The sequence below is a fragment of the Artemia franciscana genome, chromosome 16, assembly GCF_032884065.1.
Source record: "Artemia franciscana chromosome 16, ASM3288406v1, whole genome shotgun sequence".
Taxonomy (NCBI): Eukaryota; Metazoa; Arthropoda; class Branchiopoda; order Anostraca; family Artemiidae; genus Artemia; species Artemia franciscana.
In genome coordinates this window covers 18,292,771-18,309,940 of record NC_088878.1, presented here as the reverse complement: position 1 = coordinate 18,309,940, position 17,170 = coordinate 18,292,771, and the positions used below count along the sequence as shown (strand labels likewise).

The following is a 17,170-nucleotide window of genomic DNA, read 5'->3' as shown; positions in this document are numbered from 1 at the left end:
GGTTAGAGAATTTAAAGTGGCGAAACCCTATAGGCCAGTGTATCCTCCTGATGAGCCCTTGTGTTGGGTTGTTGCCTCTGAATTATTTGTCTTTATTATTTTTTCTATTGTTTGGTAAATGACGACTTATACTTGTTGACGACATGACTGCCTGTCCATGGATTATTCTTTATGGTTGATTGTGTTTGGCTATGCTGTTTGACCTATGTGATTGTATGGATGAGTAGGGTTAAGGCCTCATTCAAGTGCTGGTCTATATTAATCACTAATTTAGGAAAACAGTCTTCCTTTTCTCCTTCTGTTTTTTTTTATGTGTTTGTGCTGTTGCATTGGTGATTTCTCTTTTCATGACATATATATATATATATATATATATATATATATATATATATATATATATATATATATATATATATATATATATATATATATATATATATATATATATATATATATATATAATTATATATAATTATATATATATATATAATATATATATATATATATATATATATATATATATATATATATATATATATATATATATAATTACATATACATATATATATATATATAATATACATACATTCCTCCGGAAAATATATATATGAAATGTGTCTCATATACCATTCAGATACTTACTTGTTAGCCACTACACACTCGAGAATTCAAGTTAGGTTAATCATAATGAAGTATACTAAAATATAAAGAAAATCTAATAGTTTAGTAACAAAATTATGGAAACTACAACAAAGAATTCTGGAAGGGGCCCGCCCAGAACAAATTGTATTAAATACCTAACCCAATAAAAATACCATCTCTATATGTTAAATATTTAATGAAAATATGCCTACACCAAACATTTCAACAAGGCCTAAGCTAATTGTCTCCGAATATAGACAGCTTTAAACCGGTTGTTGCCTGATCTTGCAGATCCAATCTCTCAAGTGTGCACTGGCTAACAAGCAAGTACCATCATTCGGCATTTATTCTTTTCCTGGCTACTTTGTATTGAATGGGTCGCCGTGGAGCTTTGGAAGGATTATCTCAGGGACGTATCCAGGAGTTTTTTCAGGGACAGGGAGGGGGGTTAAAAAGAATTTTTTTCGAGGGGGATTACAAAAAACTTAAAAAACATCAAAAAGTGGAAATTAGTTTATGTCCATTTTGTTACATTTTTACAAGTCGGACAAATATATATTTTGTTCTTTTTTTCCAAGGGGTGATCGGACCAACCCAGTTGTCCTAGAATGTCGCGATAGGGATCACTGCAACTGTAATGAAAAGTTCTAGTGCTCTTTTTGACTGACGAAAAAAATTGGAGTGCACCTAGGCTCCCTCCCACGCTCATTTTTTTTCAAAGTCAGCGGATCAAAATTTTGAGATGGCCATTTAGTTTAGTATAGTCAAAAACACTAATAACTGTGTCTTTGGGGACGAATTAATCCCCCACAGTCCCGGGGGGGCTGCAACTTGTAAACTTTGACCATTGTTTACATATAGCAATGGTTATTGGGAAGTGTACATACGTTTTCAGAGGGAATTTTTCGCGTTGGGGGGTGGGGTGTTATGTGGCAGGATATTTCCACGGAGGAATTTATCATGGAGGAATAGAATTTCCATGAAGGGGGCCCAGAATATCTAGCATTATTTAAAGAAAAAGAAAATAAATAAAACAATTTTTTTTCAACTGGAAGTTAGGAGTAGCATTAAAACTTAAAACGAACAGAAATCATAATGATATAAGGGGGTTCGTCTCCTCCACAATACCTCGCTCTTTGCGCTGAAGTATTTTTAGTAATTTAGACTATTTATTCAACGGTCTTTGTGATTCAGGGATCATTCTTGAAGAATTGGGACAAAATTCAAGCCTTCATTAATACAAAAATAATAAGCGGCAAAATGTCAGAAAGTTAAAAAGGTAAAAACTACAAAAAAAATAAAACAGAGTCAGTTCTTTTTGTAGAGTTTTATCTCTCTTGATTGTTTAAAACAGAGTGAAATGAAGTTAATGTTAGTAAGGTTTAAAAAAGAACATATAAAAGGTGGAGGGAACAAAAGAATCAAACGAACATAAAACTTGGGTATCACCAGTACCTAAAAAATAAAAAAGGGCAAAACTAACGGTTTGTTTCATCAGTAATGAAGGGGACAAAGGTTTTCTTATGCCTGGAGGTTAAGCAACAGATTTGGACAACATAGGAACGGGTTCAGAAACAGTACGTGACAGGCAGTGTCTGGGTGGGGAGCGTCTTTTGGGGAAAATGTTATCCGTGCGAAGGTAATACAGAAAAACATTGCATCCGTTCAAATACCAAGGACAGTGAATATCAAAATCAGATTGTTGAGGTTAAATAAGTAAAAACTTACACAGTTGTGGTGTTTTGGGAAAAAATAAATTAAAAACAAGATCTAATAGCTCATATGGCACTTGCGACAAGGCCAGAAGAGCTAAGAGCCAAGAGCTCGTGTGGTATGAGCTCTAACAAAATTCTAAGAATCAGTAGATTGATTTAAAAGGAAAATCAGAGGCTTGATGCCGGTCGGGATTTAAAATAAGAGCTCTGAGTCACGATGTCCTTCTAAATATCAAAATTCATTAAGATCCGATCGCCCAGTCATAAGTTATAAATACCTCATTTTTTCTAATTTTTCCTCTCCCTTCAGACCCCCCCCCCCAGATGGTCGAATCTGGGAAAACGACTTTATCAAGTCAATTTGTGCAGCTCCCTGACACACCTACCAATTTTCCTCGTCCTAGCACGTCCAGAAGCACCAAATTCACCAAAGCACTTAACCCCTCCCCCCAACCCCCCCAAAGAGAGTGAATCCTGTACGGTTACGTCAATCACGTATCTACGACATTTGCTTATTCTATCCACCAAGCTTCAGCCCGATTCCTCCACTCTAACCTTTCCCAAGCTTTCCAATTTCCCCCTCCAAATCCCACCAATGTCATCAGACCTGGTCAGGATTTGAAATAAAATCTCTGAGACATGAATTCCTTCTAAATATCAAATTTCATTAAGATCTGGTCACCCTTTCTTATGTTAAAAATACCTCAATTTTTCTAATTTTTCCAAATTAACACCCCCCCCCAGCCCCTCCAAAGAGAACGGATCTGTTCCAATTATGTCAATCACGTATCTAGAACTTGTGCTTATTCTTCCCATCAGGTTTTATTCCAATCTTTCCACTCAAGGCGTTTTCCAAGATTTCTGTTTCCCTCCTCCAACCCCCTATGTTCCCAGATCCAGTTCGAGCCGAAAGTTGAGCATCTGAGACATAAGATCTTTCTATATATCAAGTTTCATTAAGATCCGATCACCTATTCGTAAGATAAAAATACCCCAATTTTCACGTTTTCCAAGAATTCTGGTTTCCCTCTCCAACTCCGCCCAATGTCACAGGATTTAAAATAGGATAAGGTCTTATTTAAAATAAGACCTTTAAAGCACAAGATCCTTCTAAATATCAAATTTCATTAAGATCTGATCACCCGTTCGTAAGTTACAAATGCCTCATTTTTCCAAATTACCCCTCCCTCCAACACCACCAAAGAGAGCGGATTCGGTCCGGTTATGTCAGTCACGTATCTTAGACTTGTTTTTATTCTCCCCATCCAGTTTCATCATGATCTCTCCGCTGTAAGTATTTTCTAAGATTTCCCGTCCCCCCCCCCAATGACGCTGGATCCGGTTGAGATTCAAAATAAGAGATCTTAGCTACGAAGTCCTTCTAAAAACGAAGTTCCATGAAGATCCGATCACTCCTTCGTAAGTTAAAAATACTTCATTTTTTCTAATTTTTCAGAATTAACCCCCCCCCCCCCAATTCCCCCAAATAGAGCGGACCCGTTCCAATTATGTCAATCACGTATCTAAGACTTCTGCTTATTTTTCCCACTAAGATCCATCCTGATCCCTCCACCCTAAGCGGTCTCCATGCTCCCCCCAACGTTCGCCAGATCCGGTCGGGATTTTAAATAAGAGTTTTGAGACACGATGTCCTTCTAAATATCAAATTTCATTAAGATCCAATCACCCGTTCGTAAGTTAAAAGTACCTCATTTTTTCTAATTTTTCAGAACTAACCCTCCCCCCAACTACCCCGAAGAGAGCGGATCCGTTCCGGTTATGTCAATCATGTATCTAGGACTTGTGCTTATTTTTCCCTCCAAGTTTCATCCCGATCCCTCCACTCTAAGTGTTTTCCAAGATTTTAGGTTTCCCCCTCCCAACTCCCCTCAGTGTCACCAGATCCGGTTGGGATTTAAAACAAGAGCTCTGAGACACGATATCCTTCCAAACATCAAATTTTATTAAGATCTGATCAACCGTTCGTAAGTTAAAAATACTTCATTTTTTCTGTTTTTCCGACTTAACCGGCCCCCCACTCCTCTCCAGATGGTCAAATCGGGAAAACGACTATTTCTAATTTAATCTAGTCCGGTCCTCGATACGGCTGCCAAATTCCATCGTCCTAGCTTACCTGGAATTGCCTAAAGTAGCAAAACCGGGACCGACAGACAGACCGACAGAATTTCCGATTGCTATATGTCACTTGTTTAATACCAAGTGCCATAATTAGGAACTCAAAGAAACACGGGTAAAAAAATCAGGTAAAAAAAAACAAAAAAAAAACACTTCACTTAACTATGTAGCTTTTTTCCATGAACGTTTAGCTGTCTTTGGGGATCAACAGATTTATAATCATCGAATTTTACGGACAAAACGAGTTGGCAAATATCAAAATTAATCTTTTTATAACGGTCTAAAGAGGCAAGGCAGAGGGTAATGTGGTAACGCCCTCAGAACTTCATACTTTAGAATAGCCAAGGACGATTCTCAGGAACTCTCTGCTTTCACGTAGGGACCTTGATATTTTCAGGCCTGTAAAAATATAATGAATGTTTGCTGGCCTTTCCATGATGCCTGAAAAAATACTTTTGTTTTGGACATGTCCCATCTCTAAGTTTTGTCTAACCTTCATTCAGAAACACCAAAAACCATGATACTCCTAACAATCCTGCTTGAAGTTTGAATAAGACTCCCTTCTAGTGGTTATGTCTTGTTTGCTGCATTTTTAGAAGTTACTATGATTTTATATTTTATTCTATTATTTCTTTTCGCAGTTTCAAGGCGGGTTTCCAACAAATTGGTTTAACAAAATACTAAATAAACTTAGAAAAAACTAACTTATCTTTTTCTTAAATCTTATTAGTTTCTATATATTTCCTCTTTTGAAATTTTTTTTAGACAAATTGAGTCTTTATGATGAAACCATGAATAACCCTTCCTCATATTGAGCCATCATTTAACTCACGTACCTTGAATTATTGATAAAAGACAGTAAAAAAAATCGTAGAGACACACCTTGGTATTAGATCTACTGAAAATCAGAAATTCATAAACTATTACATAAACTACCTAAAAAAATTAAATAGCCTACAGACAAGTACCTACTCACATATTGTCTATAGTTTACAATTATTTTCTTTTAACTTACATGTTTTTTGCTTTTGATAAATCTAGCCCGAGTCGCTGGGTTTCCGGTAGTCACTTGTGAATGGGCTAAATACTAGGGATTATGAGGACGCCCTCGACTAGATATAATTTTAAGCTACAAACTCTCTTAGCGAGACAATAGCGTTACAGCCCATTTTATCAAGGATGCCAATTCATGAAAACATAGGGAGCAAAGATTTTCTTTCAGTTTTTAGAACAAATGGCAAAAAGGGTTTTCTTCAAAATCTAGAGGGGAAGACAATTTGACTTTTTTTTTATTTTCAATGAGAATTCCCCAAAAATTGTCCGAAAAATCTTGCCTTCCTACTGGTGCTTCCACATTCTCTATATAGTCTATAAGCATATCCCATCTGATGGATACATGATTTAATTAGTGGTGCCAGATGTATGGTTTAAAGTTGCGCGGTCATAAAAGTGCAAATGAGCCAAAAGCTGCATTTTTCAAGTAAAAATGCGCCGAATGAACAATTTGTTCGCCCCAAAAACATAACCCTATTTGAAAAATTCAATGCGCAACCGCCTCGAAACTGTGCCGAGATTGTGCAAATGCACCCTATCTTGCCACTCTGGGTTTAATTTGTAAACTTTTCCTTAGTGTAACAACTTCAGTCTTTGCTTTGAAGACGAGCTGATAAGACCCTGTGAGGAGCAAATTAAAAATAGAGACAAAATAAAGAAATTCTTTGTCAATTGGAGAGCAGTTGTTATCTTAACGTCATAAACAGGTTATTTCAGACAGGTTCTACAAACTTAAATATTCTAGCGGCAATTTTCGTTAGTAAAGAAACACGGTTGATTAATAGTCAAAAAATTTTCTCTCTGTGTGTACTGACTATATATACCTATATACACGTATTCATAAATGGAGAACTCAAAGTAAGTTACTTTACTAACTGCAGTTTATTCTATAGAATGAATATAGTATCCCATGCAAAAAAAATGGAATTGTCTTTAAAATTTCTTGAAATTTTCACATGACGTTGTAGGTATTTTTTCAAGTTTCTCATTCCATTTCTCACATTTACCTTTATAATCATTTAGCCATTCCAATTCTCGGAATATTTTGAAGTTACCTCTTGAATTACGATTTGGCAGCTATGAGAACTTTCCAAACATAGAACGCATGTGCTGAAGCAATTAGATAAAAGGAAAAGCTGAACTTTCTAACTAGTCGAACGAAAGCCTTATGTTAGAATTAATGGATGAAAAATAATTCAAACTCATCAAAGTACAACCGTGAGAGTTTGAATTGAATGATTTTTTACCATGAAAATAGGTATGGGCTATAAAAACCTAAAAGTTTTAAACTAAAAAAAAACAATAGAAAATTGTGACATCAAGTGTTAGGACTAAAGGTCAGAGCCCAGTCGGGAGGGCCAAGGATTTAAGTAACAGACATAGGTGTAATTTTCTAAGGGGCAGGGGGGCAACTGCCCCCTCCAAAACTCAGTTCGCCCCCAAGACCTCAGTTTGCTCCCCCATCTAAAATTTAGTTTTTGCATAAGATTCTGTTGGAACTAAGTTAAGCCTGCATAATTCAAGCATCTAGAGAAACAGATCTTTACTTGTTTAGTATATATTTGCCCTTATTATTCTAAATGGTTCATTTTTTTTGTCATTTTCGCTTGATTTGAGAAAACTGGCTCCAACTCCCCCGCCCCCCAAGATTCTAACAAAATTACGCCATGGGTAACGTCCAAGCAAGTGAAGAGAGGTGACGTCAGGCAATATTTGAAAGGTCCGATCTAACGGTCATAGCTTCCAAGGGTCAGAGGCAAAAAAGTTGAGATTGACAAAATCGTGGACAAATTTGAGTATGACGTACCTTTTCCGTTAAAATAAAGTGAATTTTTCTTACGAATTATATAATCAAGAATCTTAAAATGTTTAGGATAACTTATATCATTCCTAAAAGGGCTTCACTTTATTTTACGAACATACCCACCTTCCATAATGTAAAAAAGGTAAAGGATACGGCATTAGACTTTACAGTCCGTACCGGCGGTGCTGATCTCCGTTTCTTGGCTCTTCAGCCAGGAAGTTCAATGGGGGTCTGGGGGCAACCCATTTAGAGCTGGGTCGATTCTGGCTAAGCTTACAGAGTCACGCCACTGACCCCCGTCCCAAACTGAATAATTGGGTACACTGGGATTCGAACCCGCGTCCTCTTCCATAATGTGCTTCCATAATTTGCAAATATATAGCTTAAGTTATATATTTCCCATGCATTGTACTATATTTGCCTCTTCTGTTTCAACTTAATACCCGCAAACTGAAGAAACTTAATACACATAAAATAATGGTATAGGTTTAGTGGAAAAGATGCAGAATGACAGATAAATATAGCGAACAATTTTGGCACATTATACCCGAGTTCAAAAATTTAGGTAGAATGTATAGTGTAACATATCCTATAGCATTTATTTTTAGGTTTTTATTTCTTTTAATTTTTTATGTAGTTCGGGGGTTGAGTTATTATAGCAGGGCAGGATCAAGGTTAAAGGAAATAATCTGAAAAAAAATAGGGGAAGCTGTACAGGGCTGCTTTATGATGGAAGTGCACAGAGATACAGACTAGGACTAAGAAGTAATAGTAATTACTTGTCTCGGACTTGGTCAGGTGCCTAATTCTATAGCACATATTACAGCTCACTAGGTTTGTCATGCGTAACACGAAAGTGCTGTTTTAGCACTAGTTTTTTAAGTGTAGCATTGTAACATGTACTCAGCATGTACTCAGAGCTGCCACCAATAGGACGAAAGTTTGGCTTTAGCAGCATTACAGTCATTTTTTGACAGTAGCACCCAAAATCGATGTTCAACACGCAAAGTTGGGCAATTGTAGCATTTGAGGAACTGACCGCAACCACGCAGTTCGCCCCTTGCAATGGGAAAAGTATCCACTAGGATGTTGCACACCATATATTCTACTTGTATATCTGAGTATATGTAGTCTAAAAAAAGACCGTCCTAGCCAAGTAGATTTGCGTGCTGGATGTAGGATCCTTTGCCTAAGAGGGCTATGGTTCGAATCCTAGTGTACCCAATTATTTGGTTTGGGACGGGGGTCAGTGGTGTGACTCCGTAAGCTCAGCCAGAGTCGACCCAGCTGTGAATTGGTATCTGGAGAAATCTGGGGAAGGTAAACAGGAAGGGTGGGTGAAAGCACAGGATTGTTGGCCCCTATTCCCCTATTGCACTTCCTGGCTGATGGGCCAAGAAACGGAGATTGGCACCGCCGGTAGGGACTGCAAAGTCCAATGCTGCCATATAATATATTCCAGAATTTCTCCCTTTCTTAATTCTTTTTATTTGTCTTACCAGGGGAGAATCTCCAGTATTTTCATTTGTGGGGGGGGGGCAAAAGGGGTCCATATCTAGATGGTCAAGGGGCATGGAATATATAGTTTTTTCCTCCACATTATTGGGGAAGGCAACCGAACTCCCCCCCCAAAAAAGGGACACCCCTGTGTCTTACTATTCCTTTTGCTGTTCAATTTTATAAGCATGAAGAATCTTCTAGGTGGTAATCGTCCCCGGGGAAGAGTTTTCCAGGGAGAATTGTCCACGGTGAGGAAGTTTCTTGAGAATCATTTGTAAGGGGGAGGAGATGTAATTTTCGGGATGAATTTCGTTATACAGCAGGAATTCGGGTGAAATATTGTCAAGTTTAGTTCAAACAGGTTAAGCAAAGAGCTGAATGAAACTCTATAAGACTGATTAAGATTCATTAAAACCTTTTATAGCGAGAGACATCAAACATTTACATATGTGTGTTGATAAAATAAATATAAATATTGATTTATATTGTGTGGCTCCCTTTTATAGGAACTATCACTAGAATTTCATGTGAGTTGTGCCTGAGGGCACAATACAGGCAAGTTTTTGCCTGAGGGCGGTATTGAGGGCTAGTTAGATAATCTAAAATTTGTGACTGGAGCCAAGCTTTAAGAAAAAAGGCATGAACTATTAGGAAAACGTCATTCCAATTCATTCCTCATTTTCTACGTTTTGTTTAAAAATAGTTGAGATAATAATAGAAGTAATAAATGAGAAAATATTAGCGATTAAAATAATTTTAAAATATTTTATTAAAATTTTTAAAACCTTTAGTTGACACATGAAGCAAATTTACTAAGGAATAATTCTTTTGTGTCTAATTTTGTTCTAAAATAAATATTGATTGGACAGAGAAGGAATCATTCCTTACGATTCCCTAGTGAAAAAGGAAAAGTTTGTATTCCTTAGTAATTTTTACTAAGAAATGTTTTTTGCTTAGTAATTTTTACTTAGTATTTTTTTTATTTTTACTAATGTTAACTTGTATCTTTAATTAACTAAAGTCAACATCATTACTTAGTAAAGTGTAGAAAGAGGCCTTAATGAAACAGGCCTTAATGTTTGCAAGAGGACGAAAATTGACATGATTTGGAAAGGGAATCCTGGTCGCTAACGGGAAATGTTTTTAATTGGATATTTTCAAAGTGAGAAGGCGAGTGGGAGTGGCTTGCCTAAAAGTAGTTTGTGTTAAGGTGTGCATCTGTGCCATTTCACTGATTGACTTCTTGGGGCAAAAATCAAACATTGGTTAGAATGGCCTTGAAAGACAGAATACTTGGGTAAGATTTTTGTGGCTTTTGTTTGTGAATAATCTCATTAAAGCCAGCAACATCACATCGATGAAGCAAAACATATCAATCAGAACCACATTGTGAATAATCCCCCTAGAGCTAACCATATCAAATACAATTATAGGTGCTGTTTTATCAGGAGAAGGATTGTTTTGTGTTTTAGTTTTGCAATTATACAGGCAATTTGTTCAGTTTTACTTTTTCTTTGTTATGGTCTTAATATCATATTATACTACTCAGGCACGTACGCAGGAATTTTTTTCGCGGGGGGGGGGGCAAAACCTTCGAAACAGCAGGTATAAAGTAGCGCTTTTTTATTTATTTAGTAACTAAATAAATGCAAAAAGCACGTATATCGGAAAATACAGATTAACTTTAATCTGTAGTATTGTAGCGGATGGGGGGAAGAAGACTGAAGCCTCAAAAGTACGTTTTAGGCTCAGGTTATGTTCATAGCGATTTAGAACCAGTGATTAATCTATTATATCCTACTGAAAGGGAAATTTTAGGGTTAACAGTGCAATATGGGTGCTGTGGGTGGTAGTTCTTCTATTGCGAAAACATCGATTCTAATGAAAAATGATAGTTTTCAAAATTGATTCATTAAAAGCTGTACTTATCCTGAAAAGGGGGGATAAACGCCCTAATATGAAGGATAATTCTATTTTGTTGCTCTATTTACGAAAAAAAAACCAGTACAATCGCTAATTACTTCAAAGAGGGTAAAAAGTTAGACAGAAAATGGGTTAATCATTGGGCAGTGACTTGACCGGATAATTGCATGCTGTAAAATCCCAAAAAAAGGCTTCACACATGTATCTAGATTCTTAATAAATGTCTTACTTTTGCCAGAAATCCCAAAAAACCATGGGGAAATTAAAATTTCACAAAATTTCGGGGGGGGCCTGGTCCGAAGGCCCCTTCCTGCGTACGTGCCAGATACTACTATATATCTATCAATACATACTATATATCATGTCAATACTTCGCTCAAACATGATGAATTTGTTTTTCTTGCTCATTAGTTGAGGTACTGGTAAAGCTCACAAACTGGTCAAGTGTACAATCACAATAATGTTGTGACATTTTCAGTCAGGTGTCGGTATCTGTATATTAAACTCGATTGAACAGTAAAACCATAAATTTGAACAATCTTTTTAGCCTTTTCAACATTTTGTGTTCAAAATAGACCTTCCAAGCAGGAAGGTCTAATCTTCAAGTATCTCCTACCTCCTGTGGCTAGAGCTAATGTGTTTAATCCTCAAAGATCCACACCCGACAAATAAGTATAATAATTTATATACCGAGTTGAATACCCAAATAGTAACTTGAAAACGCGATCATAACTCCTAGACATTTTCTAGCTGACGAAGAAAAAGGAACCCCTAAGACAACAGTAACCAAATGACTGATTTTGTAATAATTGTGCAACAGGGTGTCCAGGGCTATTTCAAATTTGGAGACGTAATAGTAGCTCAGCCATAGCCCCTGGGTTATATTATGGCTCATCTAACTAGACTGTGTATTTTTCAATCATTTCGCAACAGATAAGATTGGTCCATAAACCATATTGGAGCATTATGTGGGATAGAAATGGTAATAGACCATGGTTTTAGGGCAAACTCAGTGGCACAGCACTAACGCATAGATAGGAGGGCGAGGAGCAGGTTTCATTAATTCATGCACAATGTTTCTATTCGTTTTATGTTTGACTTACTATATGACTTTTAATCTGCTCGTTCTAGGACTTAGAAAAATCTGTCTATTTTTCTTGATTTTTATATAAATGTTTAAAAAAGAAAATTCATAAGAAAAACATATAAGAAAAATCATAAAAAAACTCATAAGAAAAATTTCAGCGACATAATTACTTTATTAAAATCTCTTGAAGAGACTGACACTGATGTTCCGACATTCGTCATAAAGCGTCCTACGGAAGTACCCTGCCTCCCTGCCTCTGCCTACACCTCTTTATTCTCAAAATTCAATGAGCTCCATCAAGTTGATCTGGGAATGTCTTCAAAACTTGACAATTATGAATTGAGCTTCCCCCAATTACCCAAGCCGGCTTCAGTGCTAGATTCGCATGCCACAGTTATCGTCTCAAAGGTTCCGGACGCCTTATCTGACCCTCTTAAGCGAAAAGCTGCTATAGACCAAATTACTGGACATGAATTAGTACGTAGCGTAAAGCCCATCAATGACAAGTGGTATATTAATATGGACAAGTCTGCTATGGAGGACTTCTGCTCGTCAATCCAGAACATAATCTCCGGTACTACAACAAAAGTGGTTTCAAAGCGGTTTTTTGGTATATCACGTAATATTCCTCCGACGTTGACATTACGGTACTCAGAAGCCAACACGGTATCATAGATGCTAAGAGATTGGGTCTATCTAAGGCTGTGAAAATCCAGTTTTTGGATTCTTTTGCGCAATATACGTTTTTCAAGCATGGCCTCAGAGTGGGCTATGAAATTTTTCCTGTTTACGAGTTTAAGGACCTACCCAAATGCTGTTTTAAATGCCGATCACTAGACCATCTACAGTACTCCTGTCCCAGCGTTCTCCCGAAATGTGCTCGTTATGGAGGGCCACACATATCAACAAAAGATGAGCCATGCATTGCTGATCCCAATTGCGCAAATTGCGGCGAAGAACGCCCTTCTTATAGCTTTTCCTGCCCCGTTATTAAGAATCGAATAAAGAGCAAATCCACCTTTCAACCGTGAGTGCATCAATCTCAGTTATTTCGTTCAATATAAATGGCACCAAAGATAAGGATTTTGTTATTGATGGGTTGTACGGTTCCTACGATTTGGTATGTTTCCAGGAGCATCTTCTCACTGCTTCAAGTTTGAATTTTTTGCGTCGAAGTCAGCATCATACTGCGTTCCTGAGTCCAGCAAAAGCTACTGGCGGTCGCCCTTCCGGTGGACTAGCCTGTGTCTTTAAACGGGACATTCATCTACCCTTCTCAGTACTCTTCTACTCCGACGAATTTTTTTTGGCTGTGCGTGTCGGCAGTATTGTATTTATAAACTCTGATCTCCCATATGAAGGATACTCGATCAGATCCTTAACTAAATTCGGAAAGGCGTGTGGTCTCTTAAGAATCTTGTGAATCAGGTACTGTTAAACTCTCTATAGTATATAATAATTGGGGACTAAATACTGATATTAATCGATCTTCTGTGAGAAGGGAACTGCTTTTTGAGTGTCTTCCTTCATACCGCGTTGTGCCCAATTCCCACAATTTTTCATATGTTCATCATTCTGGAAGCACAAGTGATATTGACCATATTATTTGCTCGCCTGGTATTATCTCTTCTTCTACTTCTGTTCATGTTAACGAGCAAGATACTGACCACGTGCCAATTTCAGTGACATTTACAATGGATATTGATGTATCGGAAACCAATTGCTCGCGAGAAAAATCGAAGTGGTTTGAAAAAAGTAATTGGAGCAAAGCCAATATACCGCACTACATCTCTACCTTGACAACCCTTCTTTCTACCATATGTGTTCCATATCATCTTCTTCAGCGCCAGGTACCTATGAATGGTAAAGCCGATATTGACTGTTATTATAACCAACTTGTGATGTGTATGAAAAGGGCAGAAGAAGCTGCCGTACCTCGACAACGTATTCGTAAAAGAACACAAAAACCTATCTGGTCAATGGACCCTTGTTTAAAGTCAATAAAAAATAAAGCAAAATTATGGCTCCAGATATGGAATGAATGTGGTTGGCCAAGTTCTGGGTGTGTCGCTGATATCAAACCTAAAACTAAAACCAATTATAAACGTTATCTGAGGTCGGCACGTTACCGCGGTATGGATTTCCCTGTAAGTAGGAAGGATTGGCGAAAAGTGATCAATTCCGACAAGATAAATGATGAAACTATGACAAGTAATTGCCTTCCAACTTCAGCTTGGTATAAACATTATTCTTCGATTTTTTCAGTGATTAATTATTCAGTGCATTCTGTGTATACTCGCCTTCTTACCCTCCTCTTTAGTACAACGTTTTCGCAACGCCATATACTGCCCATATCTTTTTCTTCCGTAATTAATGCTGTTAAAAGTTTAAAATCTAATTCAATAGATAAGGATGGTATTTCTAAGATGCACCCCCCCCCCTTATATCTCATTTTCAGCCTCTTTTTCAAATGTGTCTATGTACTTCATACGTACCTGAGAGTTTTCTGTGTGGCACTGTTTCGTCAATTTTAAAAAGGGGAAAGTCACCGATTGGTTGTTCTTGCTATCGACCTATTACTGTATCTTGTAATATTAGTAAGGTTTTTGAGTATATCCTTCTACCATTTTTGACTAAAAATATTATTGAGGATGAGAACCAATTTGTTTTTCGGAGTGGGGTGGGTTGTCAGCATGCGCATAAGATTCTGTCTTCTCTATTGGCTGATAATTCTTCCAAGGGAAATGGTCTTTATATTTGTGCTTTGGATCTTTCGAAAGCGTTTGATAGTGTGGTCCATAGTCAGCTCATTTTTTCCTTGTATAATTCTGGGGTCAATCTCTCTATTATAATGCTTCTTAGGTTTTGGTATTCAAATTCGTTTCTTCAATTAGGATCTGCACCAGACACTATTATAAGAATGCGAAGAGGTGTTAGGCAGGGTGGTGTTCTGTCCCCTACGCTTTTTAAGATTTGTATTTCTAGTGTGCTGACTAAGATTTCAGGTACATACCTTTCTGGTCTTGCGGATGTTTCTTATCTTGCGTATGCTGACGACTTGCTTCTGATTAGCCGTTCCAAAAAGGGTCTTTCCAAAATGGTCTCTATAGTTTCTGATGCTTTCTCTGATATTGGCCTTTCAATTAATATAGATAAATGTGAGTTTCTTCCCTATAACTGTATTACTGCTACTCCCCTTCACTGTAATAACTTCACTATCCCTCTTGTTGATTGTATTCGTTGGCTTGGAATCACTATTACTAACAATCTTTCGAGCTTACGTCAGCGTACTGTTTGTGATATAAGTAAAAAGATTCAGATTGGTTATGCAAAAAATTGTTGCAAATAGAGGGAAGTATAATAGACGTGCGCTGGCTAAACTTTATTCTATTTTCTGTGATCATTCTGTCCTTTATGCTTCAGGTCTTTTCCCCCTTCTTAATAATGGTAATTTAAAAAGAATTCGGATAAATTATTTCAAATTTTGCAAATTTCTTCTGTATCTTCCACCTTGGACAAAAAACCGGACTCTTGTTAAAAAATTCTCAGTTCCTGACATAACTTTAAAGTTGGAGATTCTTCACAGACAACTCTCCAGTACAGCTTCTGCGCGCCTATCTCCTCTCGACCGTGTTATCCGTTTTTTTTCTTTGACTCTGTGTGTGTATTTGTTTTTCTCTTTGTGTTTTTTGAATTTCATTTTTTGTGTGTATCTAATGTTCATTTTTTTTTCATAGTTCGTTATTTTGTGTGTTTATTTAATTTTTTGTATTAACGTAAAAAATTTCTATTGTCATTACTTTTCATTTTTTGTATGTTTTGCTTTTTTGTGTGTATTTAATTGTTTGTACTCCACATTTTAATACTTTTATAGTGTTGTTGTGGGTAAGAAATAAATTATTATTATTATTATTATTATTATTATTATTAAGCTAGAGTCCATGAGGGATTTACTACAATTTAAATTTAAACATCAATGAGTCCAGAATAACTGTAATATCAATTTGATTAATGTTTCTGGTATTCTTATTATGCACATAAAAAGTGCAAGATTTTGCGGGTAACACCTCCCTTGCAGATTATTACAGTTTCAACTCTATGGTAAAGGTGATCCACAAGGAAGCTCTCTTTACTGAGGAAATTTTTTTTTTAAGATTTGTCATAAACACAAAAAACTTACAGTTTTTGGTCGGACTGTTTCTGCAAGGCGGCTTGGTTAGGCATGACAGATCGTGTCTTTCTGATAATTGAATATTGCAATACGAGATTGACTTTTTATGAGACAATTTAAATATATAAAAAAGGTTAAGGATACGGTATTAGACCCTTATTGTCCGAACCGGTGGCGCTGATCTCCGTCTCAAGGGTTTTCAGCCATAAAATGAAATGGAGGGATTTGGGGACTAGCCATCCTGCGCTTTCGCACACCCTTCCTGTTTACCTTCCCAAGATTTCTCCAGGTGCTCATTTAGAGCTGAGTCGACTCTGGCTGAGCTTACAGAGTCATGCCATTGACCCCCCTCCCAAACCAAATTAAGATCGATTACATTAAGATTCGGACCCACGCCCTCTCGGACGAAAGAACCTAAATCCAGCGCACCAACCACTCGGCTAGGACGACTCACAATTTATATATGCTCTAGAACAAAAAAAAATAAATAAAATACCAGTAAAAAAAACTTTAAGCATATTATGTTTGATAAAGTGACTGGATCCTTATGTTTGCCAATCTATCTGAAATTCTTTGAATTATTATTCATATGATGGCCTTTAATCCAAAGTTGGTCTTGCTTGCCTTCTTGCTTGATTTATGTTAAATGAAAGTCAAATAATGGACTGTGTTAAGCCTTGGATTTTTATTCTTTAATCTTGTTCTCATTTTATACAGTATAATGTTTGTATTTGCCCTCATTTTTATACATTTTGTTTATTTTAGGCTACTATGTTGTTATTTTTCACCTCTATCCGTCGATAGTAAATATTAAGACTTTGTTATTGCTTTGTACCTGCTATGTTTATCCATTGCCTCGTTAAAAAGTTACTTTCATTTATTTATATGTTCAGTCGTTTTAATCGTAAATTGAAAGGCAGTGTTGTTTAAAACTTTATTTAAGCTGAAAATTAACATAACGGCTTACAAGTAGCGATACTAATAATCATAATTACTAGTTGCAATGTTGTTGTTTGATTGAAAATATAGTATTAATATTTAACAATCATATTATTATTTAATTAATTGCATTACTTTAACTATTGTCAATTGTATATTATTAGCATACATCAATTAACGGCATTAAAATAACGGTATAA

General features: G+C 36.6%; 1 protein-coding gene across 3 annotated transcripts in view; it reads left to right on the top strand.

Annotated features, from left to right (window-relative positions):
- Positions 1 to 6,259: 6,259 nt before the first annotated feature.
- LOC136037164 (UDP-glucose 4-epimerase-like) overlaps positions 6,260 to 17,170 on the top strand; it is a 40,155-nt gene continuing 29,244 nt past the window's right edge. Inside the window, exon 1 of one of the 3 annotated variants that reach the window (XM_065719706.1) lies at positions 6,260 to 6,404. In XM_065719706.1, the coding sequence (XP_065575778.1) occupies positions 6,391 to 6,404 (14 nt within the window). In that variant the 5' untranslated portion in view covers positions 6,260 to 6,390. Of the gene's footprint in view, positions 6,405 to 6,702; positions 6,805 to 10,070; positions 10,148 to 17,170 lie in introns of those variants that run through there. The other 2 variants (XM_065719705.1, XM_065719704.1) reach the window with 2 other exon arrangements.